Genomic DNA, 15,061 nt, shown 5'->3' with positions numbered 1-15,061 from the left:
AGATGTATTTCAATGATGATTGCTTACATGCATCCCCTTGATATCACCAAGGACTGCAATCTGTGTGTTGCTATTTTATGGGCTGCTGATATGTTATACTGTAAATGTAATTATGAAATCAGACTCTGGGTGATCTTATTCACATGTTCCACTCCCAGCTTTTCCTTCATTCTGGCTAGTGCTGCTGTCTCACTCTGTGCCTTTTTGTTTACGGATCCATGTATGGGTGTGATCTGTACTGTAGGTCATCTCTGCTCTGACATAATCATGTTTATTTTTAAGCACAACCGTCTAGCTGTGGCCTAGTAATTAGACTAGGATGGGAAGGATTGTGACAGCATAACAAAAAGGCAGAACATCAAGAAGTCATGCCACTGATGTCGGTGAGTTATATAATGTTATTTCTGTTTCAATTGTTTTTATTCAGTTTTAACAAGTGGTTACCATGCAAAAGTTCTGCCCACACAGGGGCTAGCATTGAAGTTGGAACAGGTCATAAGAAGGGCAAAAATAAAGTGACACAGAAAAAATGAGAGCTAACACAACAGTAGTAAATGTGAATAATACCGTCAGGATTCAGGGGTCCCAGAGAAGTATAATGCTATTTCATTTCACTCTCATTAACTACAAAATGTTGACATTTACAGAAAAGTGTTAATCCTATTTACATGATTTTATTGATGGACACTGCACAGCTTCTGTCAGTCCCTTTTGTGTTAAAAAATACAGATACTAACACAGAGCAATACCTTGCACAGAGCCCATGTAAACACAGTATTGTACCTCTCAAGCTTTTGTGGACATTTATTAGCCCCTTATAGATAAGAGATTTATATTATATCTACCCAGAAATAATAACGTCAATTTTTTAAATTAAAATGCCAACATATCATTGAAAAGCTTTAGGCCTCATGAACATGGAGCTTAAAAAAGGCTGCTAAATACAGGCATTCAGTGTTTTTATTCCTGTAAAAGCACCTCTATGTTAGCCTATGTGACCATGCACACAAGCGTCTACAGGAGTATTTGAAGAGCAGCATTTACAGTCAGAAAAAAAAAAAAACACTAAGAGGAGCTGTTGAGCAGAAAAATGCACATACAGATTTAAACGCACATAAATGTGTGTGTATATGCAAGTGACTGTTTTCTAGTGGCCAGAATAAATTAATATTCTAGGCAGTAGAATGAATTTATGCTCAAATGCCATACATGCAAAAGCAATGCGTATACACGTGCATACATATTGTAGCCTTAAAGCCTTTTTTTCTGGCAAATTCTGGATGAAAAAAATGAAAAAAATCACAGACCAAAAAAGCGCATTACAAGGTCCAGTTTCAACAATCAGCAGTCTATGACATCAGCGTGATGTAGACAAAGGTAAATTTTAATTCACAAGGATCCTGCAGCTTGCCAAGGAAAGATCCGGGAAGATCCAAGGAGCTCAAACAAAGAGATTGCAGCGCGGGATTCTCATTAGAATGATAAAAGTGATTTATTCAATAAAAACAAATAGTACACTTACATGTTAAAATCTTGACAATCAGCATAGGTAAAGGATGAGAACATCGCAGGGCTGTCAGCAAAGCAATAGATGGAAAGACCGCAGAGCTATCAGTGTGTATCAGCAGTTCCTATCTCTCTAGACAGGTCAGGAGAGATCAGATCATGACAACTGGTAAATTGCATGCCAATAATTGGTGTCCTACACTGGAGCAGTTTGCCTCGTGGCAACCCCTTCATGTCTGTGAGAAGTGGGGGACGGTACTGGGGGTGGTAACGCGTTTCAGCGGTTCACACCTCCTTTTTTAAAAACCTGCCCCTTTGGACTAGTGGCTGGGTTTAACCACTTGCCTACTGGGCACTTTTTCCCCCTATCTGCCCAGGCCAATTTTCAGCTTCCAGCCCTGTTGCACTTTGAATGACAATTGCGCGGTCATGCTACACTGTACTCAAACAACATTTTTATCATTTTCTTTCACACACATAGAGCTTTCTTTTGGTGGTATTTAAAAAAAACAAAACAAAAAGCTTTTTCATAGTTTGATATAACATTTGGCAAACAGGTAATTTTTCAACTTCACTGTTGTGCGCTGATGAGGCTGCACTGATGAGGCAGTACTGATGGGCATTGATAGGCTGCACTGATGAGGCTTCACCGATCAGCGGCACTGATGGGCACTGATAGGCATTGGTAGGCGACCCTGATGGGCACTGGTAGGCGACACTGATGAGGAGGCACTGATGGGCACTAATTGGCAGCACTATTGGGCACTTATTGGCAGCACTGGTGGGCACAGATTGGCAGCACTGGTAGGCACTGTAGGGACTGCACTGATAATCAGGACACTGATAATCAGTGTATATGTCCCCTTTAGAGAAGCCGGTTATCGGCCCTTTTCTCCTCCTTTCCTCATGCTGTCAGCATGAGGAAAGGAGTGCCGATAACTGGCTTCTATTTACATCCGTGATCAGCTGTGATTGGACATAGCTGATCATGTGGTAAAAAAACACTCTCAGACACCTGTCTGTTCCCCAGGCATGAGAACACTAGCTGGCTGCCTCAGGTGAGTATAAATTGACCCGGGAGAGAGGACCAAGAGCCAAACTGGACTGTGGATCAGAGATCCCTGAATGTATATGAGACGAGCCTGGGAGATGTGTAAACCCCCAAAAGGACTTTTCCCGGCTTTCTCTGAGACGCTCTGCTACAATGCATATATAAAAGATTGACTATGAATCCCCATCAATTAATTAATATATATTACAAATGCATAATAAAATTTAAATTACATACAGTAAGTATACATATACAAATTAATTTATAAACTCAAATTCATCAGTTTGGTATTAAATATTAATGAATTAAATGAAAAATAGATAAAATTGATTTATGAGATTACCAGAGAAAATGTAATATGTTAAATCCAGTATCATTATTCATAGTCTTCCTGTTAAGTTTACTGGAAGGATGTTCTTCCACTAAGGAAATATTACTACTTATTTTCTTTTCTTAGCTGAAGCCTATATTGGTTTATTAACAGGAAATCAAGTTGCAGTAGAAATGCGCAAAATACATAATAAATGATAATATTAAAATAAGTGAATCTTCTAAAGGTTTATTCATTTTCTGGGGGTTAATATTGTAATTTAAAATCCACATCCATTAAAAGAAACAACTCACATATACAGCCACACAAACACCATAATTTAAAGGAAGAATTATAACTCTAAAAAAGAGGGGGCCCCAGTATGATACAGGACAGTGGTCAGTGTGTTTGGTGTACTGAAGTCAGAATTAGTGGATCATATGAAACTCCAGTTTCTCATTTAACACTTTTGGGGCCAAAGTGTCCAATGTGAAAATCCAAAAAGTTTTTCTGTTATATAACTTTTGGAATCTCTCAGCAAAAGATCTACTATTAGAAATGGATTCTATAATCCAAACTTTGTAACTTCTAACCTCAGCTTGTTCAATTAAGCTTTGACAATAAAACCTAGAAGCTGACTGGTTACTATGCACAGCTGCACCAGATTCTGTGTGCACCAGTCTTAGTAAATTTCCCCAAATGAGTCTTCTGTGGGTTCAAATTTCTTCCTAATGGTTCTAATTGTGTGACCTACATACAGTCAGGTCCATAAATATTGGGACATCGACACAATTCTAATCTTTTTGGCTCTATACACCACCACAATGGATTTGAAATTAAACAAACAAGATATGCTTTAACTGCAGACTTTCAGCTTTAATTTGAAGGTATTTACATCCAAATTAGGTGAACGGTGTAGGAATTACAACAGTTTGTATATGGGCCTCCCACTTTTTAATGGACCAAAAGTAATGGGACAATTGGCTGCTCAGCTGTTCCATGGCCAGGTGTGTGTTATTCCCTCATTATCCCATTTACAAGGAGCAGATAAAAGGTCCAGAGTTCATTTCAAGTGTGCTATTTGCATTTGGAATCTGTTGCTGTCAACTCTCAATATGAGATCCAAAGAGCTGTCACTATCAGTGAAGCAAGCCATCATTAGGCTTAAAAAAGAAAACAAACCCATCAGAGAGATAGTAAAAACAATAGGTGTGGCCAAATCAACTGTTTGGAACATCCTTAAAAAGACAGAATGCATCGGTGAGCTCAGTAACACCAAAAGACTCGGAAGACCACTGAAAATAACTGTGGTGGATGACCGAAGAATTCTTTCCCTGGTGAAGAAAACACCCTTCACAACAGTTGGCCAGATCAAGAACACTCTCCAGGAGGTAGGTGTATGTGTGTGTCAAAGTCAACAATCAAGAGAAGACTTCACCAGAGTGAATACAGAGGGTTCACCACAAGATGTAAACCATTGGTGAGCCTCAAAAACAGGAAGGCCAGATTAGAGTTTGCCAAACAACATCTAAAAAAGACTTCACAGTTCTGGAACAACATCCTATGGACAGATGAGACCAAGATCAACTTGTACCAGAGTGATGGGAAGAGAAGAGTATGGAGAAGGAAAGGAATTGCTCATGATCCAAAGCATACCACCTCATCAGTGAAGAATGGTGGTGGTAGTGTCATGGCGTGGGCATGTATGGCTGCCAATGGAACTGGTCCTCTTGTATTTATTGATGATGTGACTGCTGACAAAAGCAGCAGGAGGAATTCTGAAGTGTTTTCGGGCAATATTATCTGCTCATATTCAGCAAAATGCTTCAGAACTCATTGGACGGTGCTTCACAGTGCAGATGGACAATGACCCGAAGCATACTGCGAAAGCAACCAAAGAGTTTTTTAAGGGAAAGAAGTGGAATGTTATGCAATGGACAAGTCAATCACCTGACCTGAATCCGATTGAGCATGCATTTCACTTGCTGAAGACAAAACTGAAGGGAAAATGCCCCAAGAACAAGCAGGAACTGAAGGCAGTTGCAGTAGAGGCCTGGCAGAGCACCACCAGGGATGAAACCCAGCGTATGGTGATGTCTATGCGTTCCAGACTTCATGCTGTAATTGACTGCAAAGGATTTGCAACCAAGTATTAAAAAGTGAAAGTTTGATGGGTGATTGTTAATCTGTCCCATTACTTTTGGTCCCTTAAAAAGTGGGAGGTACATATACAAACTGTTGTAATTCCTACACCGTTCACCTGATTTGGATGTAAATCCCTTCAATGTAAAGCTGAAAGTCTGCAGCTAAAGCACATCTTGTTTGTTTCATTTCAAATCCATTGTGGTGGTGTATAGAGCCAAAAAGATTAGAATTGTGTTGATGTCCCAATATTTATGGACCTGACTGTATAATAGGCAGCAAGAACATGTTAGACAGTAAAGGACAAACTCTGTGGAGCAGTTAAAGAATTCTTGGAGTTCATATTTTTTAGTGAGCCAATGAGGAGAGAGAGGGGGCGGGGCCGAGTCGTGGCTCTGTGTGTGAATGGACACGTAGAGCACTGGCTCGGGAGCGCACCTGCTCGGGTGCCCCCACAACAAGCTGCTTGCTGTGGGGGTACTTGGCAGGAGGGAGGGGCCTGGAACACCGCCGAGAAGAGGAGGATCTGGGCTGCTCTGTGTAAAACCACTGCACAGAGTAGGTAAGTATGACATGTATGACATGTTTGTTAATTATTTATTTTTTTAAAACAACAAGCCTTTACTATCAGTTTAATCTTTTATATATGCTTATATTTAATCTTCATTCTAAATCCATGTATATTCTGCTTTCTTAGATAGGGCACACCAAGGGTTAATTGGCCATATTGATAGTCCACCACCCCGCTGGTTCTGGCACACTAAATTGTTAGTGAACCACATGGACAGTTCCCTATTCTCTGGGTCTGTGTGGTAGCGTTAATTGTAGTGGTACCATCCGAGTGCCGGCCACACACATAGCGCTGTCATATTGTCATCCAGAGACACCGCTCTCCTCTTCACTCGTACAGCTGAACTAACTGAGATAGTATGTACTTTTTTGCCACGGCATCCTGTATGATCCTGATTTTATAATAAATACTTTTGGACAATATCTTCATAATGTGCGGCTGTCCGGATTTTTTCATCTACCTTCAGCATGATTCAGCATTAGCCAGGGGCTCTTTACTCTCAGAGACAACCACTCACTTCACACCTGGTTTGGATCCATATCTGTGCAGTGAAAACTCTCTAACTGAGATAGTATATACGGGAAGCGATTGTTGAGAGCATTGGTCACATAGCGCTGTTACATTGTTAACATAATACAGAGCTCTGCTCCCTCCCCCTGTCCAAGTTGCCACTATTTAAACCCGGTCACTAGTCCAAAGGGGCAGATTTTTGACAAAGGAGGAGTGAACCCAATTTGACAGCTGACATGATCTGACCTCTCTTGAGCTGGCTAGAGAGATAGGAACTGCTGATACATACTGATAGCTCTGGGGTCTTTCAATCTATTGCTTTGCTGACAGCCCTGTGGAGTTCTCATCCTCTACCTATGCTGATTGTCAAGATTTTAACATGTAAGTGTACTATTTGTTTTTATGGAATAAATCACTTTTATGATTCTAATGAGGATCCCATGCTGCTATCTCTTTGTTGGATGAAAAAAATGCTGCTTATTTTCACAAGCCTGTGTGCATCCTGCCTTAAAAATATTCTAATTACTGGATTGGAGTGACTTGGAAGATGACCCTTGCAGACCTTATTTTGCTGAACATATATGAAGCTATTTATAATTAGGAAATGTGTATTGTTCCTGATAGTGACCAATCAGAATTCTCGGTCTCTGGGAATATACGAGATTATACCTGTTTGGTCAACACCTTGCTTTTCTTAGGGCTCATGTACACTACAGCTTCAAAACTTGAGTTTAGGAACTTTTGGCATTTTTTTTGCCAAAGCTCCTAAACTCAACTTCATAAAAGCCTTTGTGTCCATGCACACATATGCTTTTACCTGAGTTTGGAAGCTGCTGTGGTTAGGAGAGGTTCAACCCCCCTCTCCTGAAGGCAGAATAATCGTGTACAGGATAGGAATGTTTTGACCGCCGGCTGAAAAACGCGGCAAAATCACAGTAAAATCACTCTGTGATTTTGCTGCGTTTTGCGTTTTCCCGCAGCCAGCAGTCAACTTAGTCTGTGTGTACATGAGCCCTAAATGTTTTATTTTCTCTATTTATAAAAACTCCTTAGTAAAAATAATTCAACTTGGTTGTAAATAGGGATGAGCCGAACACCCCCCTGTTCGGTTCGCACCAGAACATGTGAACAGGAAAAAAGTTTGTTCGAACACGCGAACACCGTTAAAGTCTATGGGACACGAACATGAATAATCAAAAGTGCTAATTTTTGGGGGAACCCCACGCCGTTTTTTTAAAATTTTGGCACGGCGTTCCCCTTAAAATCCATACCAGACCGTATGGAATTTAAGGGGACCCCCACGTCATTTTTTTTTTATTATTTTGGTTCGGGGTTCCCCTGTGGAATTCCCATGCCGTTTTTATCAATGAACTTTTATGTGTATTGTCGGACCGGCAATGCAATAGCCGCGAGTATTCCTTTGAAATGTCATTCTAACATGGGAAACCTTTGGGAAACCTTTACAGGCATACTATAGACACCCCCAGCTACGAAATTTAAAGGGATATTACACTTTTATTGTTTGACTTTAAGCATTATTAAAATCACTGCTCCTGAAAGTTTTTAAAACTTTTTTTTGCATTGATCCATGTCCCCTGGGGCAGGACCCAGGTCCCCAAACACTTTTTATGACAATAACTTAGATATAAGCCTTTAAAATTAGCACTTTTGAGGTCTCCCATAGACTTTTAAAGGGTGTTCCGCAGCATTCGAATTTGCCGCGAACACCCCAAATTGTTCGCTGTTCGGCGAACTTGCGAACAGCCAATGTTCGAGTCGAACATGAGTTCGACTCGAAGCTCATTCCTAGTTGTAAACCAAGTTTGTAAACCTGGTCCTGTGACAACTCCAAAATATTTGATTTCCCATCACCTTTTGTACCAGAGACTAGACATCTGTGATTTGTTTTGTCACTAATTGAAATTCGGACAAAATTTGCATGATGCTGATAAATTCAAATCTCTGAATCACAATAGTAACGAATTTCAACTGCAAACAGCTGCAAACAGCAAATTTATTTGTATTTATTAGTTTCATTTGGATGACAATATGCAATAGTTTGGGCCTTTTGTTAATGTTTGAATCGTCCAAAATATTGTAATGACATAACAAATGATCCGAATTGATTCAGATTCATTCGTTTTTATTATAGTGAGCATAGCGTGAATATTCTAATAAGATTCTTTTTGTATTGGGGTTAAGACCATTAGTTTAATTTGCATGTGCGCAGCCCAACATACAAAGTCAGTTGGGAATGGGGAAATAATTGGTATTATAAATTGTGCAGGAATGATGCCTTGTGGTAGTGCTGCCTGACTGGCTGCACTGCTTGTGCAATAAAGTAAAATAAGTAAATTTTTGATTCAAAGTAAATTTGTAATTGTCATTAGACAGTTCAACAGATCGCCTGAAAAAAAAAAAAACGAATCATGAATTTTTTCGTTATATATGAATGACTAATCTCCTGAAATAACAAATTAACATGTTAAAATGAATATAATCAATCTTCCGGAAAAAAAACTTCCAAAAATATGAATCAATTCGGAAAAATTAATATATACTCTCCCAAAATAGCAAATCATTCTAAAAACTAATCATTGTAACATAATGATTATGACAAAACAAAATGAATGTGTGTCTGAATCTTCCTTGCCTCTGAAGCCCAATCCGCTTCCAGATTGTACTCTAGAGGCTACTGATATGCGGCAAGGAAGTGATGAGACGCCTCCTACCACCTGTTTTTTTTCTTTTGAAATTCTTTTTATTGAAAAGTTTCACTGTGGAGGTACAAAACAGGCCCATTGGGGCATACCCCGGCCAAATGGTGCACATAGCCATGTGCATAACAGCGTACAACTCACCGTGTATCTCAAAACTAAACATATTTAACTATAGCTAAAACTAAAACAACCACATATCTAGTACCCAGTTTTCACATGGTAGAAGATATCTATTCCTGTAGGACTTCTCATGCCTCTTATCTGTCTGAGCCGGACGTTATGAGAACAGCTAGGGTCGAGTATGATCACTCGACCTCTGGACTAACACCACCACTCACTTGTCTGGGGCCTGAACCCCAACACTCAACAGGGCCAGGTAGTTATTAAGGGTATCTAACCAGGGCAGTCCCCAACAGGCTGATCATCGGTCGTGGACTCTGAGTCTGTCCACAAGTGCCAGACTTTTTCATATTTTTTGGGGCATCCTCGGGATAAATATGTTGCTTTGTAGAGGGGTATCACTGTATTAATTAATGTTTTCCACAATGACAGGGTGGGGGGGTTGACTGACTTCCATTTTAGTACTTTGGCTTTCCTTGCGTAAAATAGGATACCTATTAGGGTGCGGGTTGCTTTAGCTAACGCCAGCTGTTCCACAAGGCATAGGAGACATACACTGATTGTCAGAGGAATAGGTAGAGTAGTCAATCCATGGACGGGTTGAGTTACCTCCCTCCAATAATCTTCAATCTGTGGGCAATCCCAGAAAATATGTAGGAAGCCAGTAGGGATACTAGAGCATCTCTAGCAAGCAGCCAATGAGGTTAGGTATATGTGATGGAGGCGTTGGGGCTTATAGTATATTCTGTGCAGGATTTTGCTTACCCCCCGTTTTAACCCCATTTTCACCATCAATCAATGTGGGGCGTTTGCGGCACTTCCCCAATGACTTGCATGTGTAGAGTTTGATTGCTACACGTCAGGTCAACTTAACTGCCATCGCAAAGCATTGAAGCCGTGGCATTTAAACATCCCCCCATTGTCTATTGCAGCTTAAGGGGGGGGGGGTTGGCAGATGGCCTCCTCCAAATCTAAACAAGGCCTAAATCACCCTAGTGGGGACACAAACGTCATTGTAGAGAAAAAACTTCCACACTCATTCCAAAACAAAATGTTTTGGTTTTACCTACAGTTTAAGAGCAATTCACATTCAACAGTTTGGGCATTCTAGCGCCTCTTTATAAAGGACTGGTTTCATTGTATCTCCATAATTTTGTATTGATTGATGGTTTCCTCAAGACTGGGCATAGACACAACGCTCACCTTACCTATATGGAACATCAAAGCAATTTCAATCCAATGAAAAAAAAAAGTTTTGCACAAATAAGGGAGATTTTTGGTAGAACTTTACATAACAGTAACATGAATTTCAAGTTAAATTGTCAGGTAAAAATATACATGTATACATATAAATATAAATATATACATATACATGTACTTAAAACTCTCTTCTCCAACAAATACAGCTAATTACATTGACTAACATGATTAATATAGCCAGTGTGACTAAGCGCCTTAAAACTGATTCAAAGTTTACTTCAGACATTGTAAGATTTGCTGAATTTTATAAAGTCATTTCGAGGTAGATTAAAGCAGAAACCATCTACTTATTTACCTATGATACTCTATTGCTGAGATCCACTGCCAAAATCTGCATTCCCCCAATATGGGCATTTCTATTCAGAGGCGTAACTAGAACCTTCAGGGCCCCGATGCAAGAAACCATGAAGGGCCCCCTGACCCCCGGCCGTGGCCCTTCCCTCTGAGCCTGGTGGTGGAATGCCAGGGCCCAGTCACAAGTGCGACCTTTGCAACCATGGTAATTCCACTGGTGTCCCGCCATTGGACCGGTGTTATGTCCATCATAGGAGCCGGGCCAAGGGGCGGGTCTGCGAGCTGAGCCAAGTACACAGGAGAACCAAGTCTGCAGATGCACATTGATCATGCTGCAAAGAGGGACAAGACTGCAGATGGGCACTGATCATGCTGCAAAGAGGGGCAAGGCTGCAATGATGGGTAAGGCTGCAGATGATCACTGATCATGCTGCAATGATGGGCAAGGCTGCAGATTGGAACTGATCAGACTGGAATGATTGGCAAGACTGCAGATGGGCACTGATCAGGCTGCAATGATGGGCAAGGCTGCAGATGGGCACTGATCATGCTGCAATGATGGGCAAGGCTGCAGATGGGCACTGATCATGCTGCAATGATGGGCAAGGCTGCAGATGGGCACTGATCAGGCTGCAATGATGGGCACTGATCAGGCTGCAATGATGGTCATTGGCGATGCTGCATTGATTGGCACTGATAAGGCTGCATTGATGGGCACTGACCCTTATTTTGCTTCAAAATTCTTTATTTAAAATGTACGTTTTTTTTCCTGAAACTTCCCTCTTAAAATTAAAGGGGGGTCAATAAACAGAATAAAGGCTAGTCACTATATATACTACACACATATAACAGTCCTTGTACCCACAAAATACTCCTAATTACTGTACCACAAGTGGCATAAACATTTACATTACATATGCTTTTGTGCACACAAAAAGGGCTGACTGAGCCGACCTTAACGAAAAACATAATCAAAAACCAGCAACTGTTGAGACAATGGACACCTTGGTAAGGACTATGTAATTCACAACATAATGTATAGAGTAGGTCAGGAGTAACATAGAAAACAACATATAGAGTGCGGCAGTCAGGATGAACCCCCTTATATCAGAGTCCTCAGCATTCCCCTTTTCATCAGGGTTCCCAGAGTTCCTTCTTACATCAGAATCCCCAGTGTTTCCCTTAAATCATATTCTCCCCAGCATTCCCTTCTTACATCAGAGTCCACAGCATTCTCCTTACATCAAATTCCACAGCGTTACATCTTATATCAGAGGTCCCCCCTTAATTTAGGGTTCCCAGAGCCTCCCTGAAACCAGAGTTCCCCTTTACATCAGAATCCCCCTTTACACCAGAATGAACAGAAGTGTTTAATTAAAAATGGATGAATTACAACACTTCTTTTCACATATAACTATGAACATAACACTCACACACACCTGTCAGCCCTCTGCACACCTGAGTGACTGCTGATGATGCTTAAATACTCCCCCACACGTCTGGGATCTCCGTGACTAAGCTCATAGGGGCGGGGCAAAACACATTGGGGGCGTGGCCTGGCTGGAGACCAGGCTGAGGTTGCCACTTTTACAATTCTAGAGACTACACGGATGGGCAGCTACAGGGATCCCATTCTTCTGTATGAGCCATAGCGGGAGCTGGGAGGAACTCCATCCAGCACCAGCACTCCCAGTGGCGGATGCTCAAAAATCTATACATACCCCGTTTAACAGAGCCTGAGCGGCACACTAAGTTTGCATTGGGTCACCTTGCACTACATAGTTATAGGTAAATCTAAAGGAAATTGAACAAAAAAATTGTATAATTTGTAGCCATCTTTAGTCTCTATAGTAGCAGAAACAATTAGGACTGTATTAGGACTGCAAGTGAGTGGAGCTTTTCAGTTAAAGAAGTGGTTTTCCAGTGCTGGCAAAAACAATACAATAAATTAAAGACAACAATAAATTTAAACGGCCTGGTCAACATTATACGCTGTTAACAATTTCTTCTTTTTTATAGGGTCCACCACCTCAGCTGGGAGACCTGATTGAATTTTTCCGGCCTTTGTACCAGCACTGGGGAATATACGTAGGGAATGGCTATGTTGTCCATCTCACAGGTAGACATTAATTTCTGATACGTAGGGTTGGCTTTTAACCTAGGGACATGCAAAGATGCACCCCAACTGGGACAGCTACCATAAAGAGCAAGAGAGAACACTGATTCTGGTGGGAAAGCGTATGTTGGTATTTCCCTTTCTAGAAAAAGGCCCGTTTGTGGAATGCACAAAACTGGATGGAGAAGTGGTGATAATGGGATAAGAGTTTGCAAGAGCATTAAGTGAAGGAGCATAAATTGTTAGGGGGAAAGTGAGTAATGAGATTAGGAGGCTTACCTGAAGCAGAATAGCTATGGTAAAGTCTTCAAAGTATAAGTGTGACGTACCTTGTACATGACAAATTATATTCCGTGATGCAATGGATTCAAGCATTCATTCCAAAAGCTGAGCCGCATAAAAGGTAACTGTGATTGTGAGCGTGTTTCATCATCAAAAAAAGATTTTTCATCTTATTCAAAATTCTTCGATTAATTAGCAGCATTTTCCAGTTTTTTCATTTAGGAAGAAATATTGTGATAGTGCAGGCACTAGAACAGACATGGGCGATTTTATCAGCACATCATTTTTTCAGTAACAGAATTGCCTGTATGTGCCAACCTTGAAACTACAAGCATTTAAATGAAAAACATGTTGATCTAGAAGAAAAACATTTACAAAATGAATTATCCTTTCATTTTGTGTCCTTAGATCAAGAAGGCTGGTCAAGCTTGTCATCAGCTCTTGGTGGCTCTGCAGTGGTGAGAAAAGATCACCTGGAAGATATTGCACGTGGCTGCAATTACAGAGTGAATAATAAATTTGATCAGAAGATGAGTCCGTACCCCTCAGAAAAGGTGGTGCAAGCAGCACTGCAGCAATTGGGACAGATAATGCCATATAGTGTCACCAGTGCCAACTGCGAACATTTTGTTACAGAACTACGATATGGAGACTGCGTCTCTGAGCAGGTATGATGTAAGAACTGTAAGGCCCCATTCAAACCTGAGCGTTTTTTAGCTTGAAGTTTGAAGCTACAAAACGCTGGAGGGGAAAAAATCTATTATTCTCTATGGAGATGGTTCACATCTCCACTCCAAAACGCCTCAAGCCAGAAGCTCCAAAACGCCTCAAGTCAGGAGGTCCAAAACTGTAAATAAATAATTCTGCGCTTCTCACAACGTTAGCAGCTAACACACCAAATTGGATAAATGGTAAATGTACATACAAAATAATAAAGTGTAGCGCTAAAATGTGATGTATCAAAACCCATATAAACCTTAGGTAACAGTGATACTAAAAATAAAACCCATAAAGTCAATTATTAAACATGTATACATAAAAAATCACTTAAAGACTTTGTGAAAATCGTGCAAGGGAAAGATATTAAATATAATAAATAGTCCCAGTCTATATACTTGGTGGTATAAAATTCATTGATGGAAACCACTGATGTGAGGAATCGCTTCAAGAGCTGGGATAAGGAATGTAGGAAAACACCACCACCGTGTGAAGGGGAGGCTTACCGAATCGTTTGGACACGTCGGAGCATATGCTTTGCATGCCAAACAGGCTTGTAGTAAGGTAGATGGACTCTGGATCAGTATCCCAAGTTTGTAGTGAGGTGGATGGACTCTGGATCAATATCCTAGGCCGGGGATTCTCAGTTCTCAGCAGGGTGGAGACATAAGGCCCATAACCTCTTATACGGAATGATTGAAGATGAAAACAGTGCTTGTGTAAAATCAATAGGCAGCGGTGGAGACCTTCCCGACGCGTTTCGCCTCCAAGGACATTGTCTGGGGTGTCACGCGTTTCGTCTCCAGGGCCATCGTCTGGGGTGTTACCCCAGACATTGTCCTTGGAGACGTAACACGTCGGGAAGCTCCGACGTGTCCAAACGATTCGGTACGCATCCCCTTCACACGGTTGTGGTGTTTTCCTACATTCACTTATCCCAGTTCTTGAAGCGATTCCTCACATCAGTGGTTTCCATCGATGAATTTTATACCACCAAGTATATAGACTGGGACTATTTATTATATTTAATATCTTTCCCTTGCACGATTTTCACAAAGTTTTAAGTGATTTTTTATGTATACATGTTTAATAATTGACTTTATGGGTTTTATTTTTAGTATCACTGTTACCTAAGGTTTATATGGGTTTTGATACATCACATTTTAGCACTACACTTTATTATTATTATTATTATTATTGTCAGAAGCTCCAAAATGCCTGAAGCTCAAACAAGTTCTGGAACTTTTCTTTTAGGCAGATTTGGGCGTTTTTCTGCTTTTTACATTGGTGACCTTTTGACCTGTACAAAAACGCGGTAAAATTGCGCGATTTTCTGCCTGGAAATGCTACGCTCATGTGTGAATGGGGCTAAGTCTCAAGTGCAAACAGTACAAAATTGTATCAGTAGTGACGTAGCATTGGTTGAACATGGTCATATACCAAATGACAATGTTGTCAGAAT

General features: G+C 40.7%; 1 protein-coding gene across 2 annotated transcripts in view; it reads left to right on the top strand.

Annotated features, from left to right (window-relative positions):
- The window catches only part of LOC141112248 (phospholipase A and acyltransferase 2-like), a 96,031-nt gene that overhangs the window by 61,731 nt on the left and 19,239 nt on the right, over positions 1 to 15,061 (top strand). For both annotated transcript variants that reach the window (XM_073604878.1, XM_073604877.1), the window contains 3 exons: positions 283 to 383; positions 12,504 to 12,603; positions 13,291 to 13,550. In XM_073604878.1, the coding sequence (XP_073460979.1) occupies positions 369 to 383; positions 12,504 to 12,603; positions 13,291 to 13,550 (375 nt within the window). In that variant the 5' untranslated portion in view covers positions 283 to 368. The remainder of the gene's footprint in view (positions 1 to 282; positions 384 to 12,503; positions 12,604 to 13,290; positions 13,551 to 15,061) is intronic.

This window comes from Aquarana catesbeiana, linkage group LG11, assembly GCF_042186555.1.
Source record: "Aquarana catesbeiana isolate 2022-GZ linkage group LG11, ASM4218655v1, whole genome shotgun sequence".
Taxonomy (NCBI): domain Eukaryota; kingdom Metazoa; phylum Chordata; class Amphibia; order Anura; family Ranidae; genus Aquarana; species Aquarana catesbeiana.
This window is presented reverse-complemented; position numbering and strand designations above follow the sequence as displayed.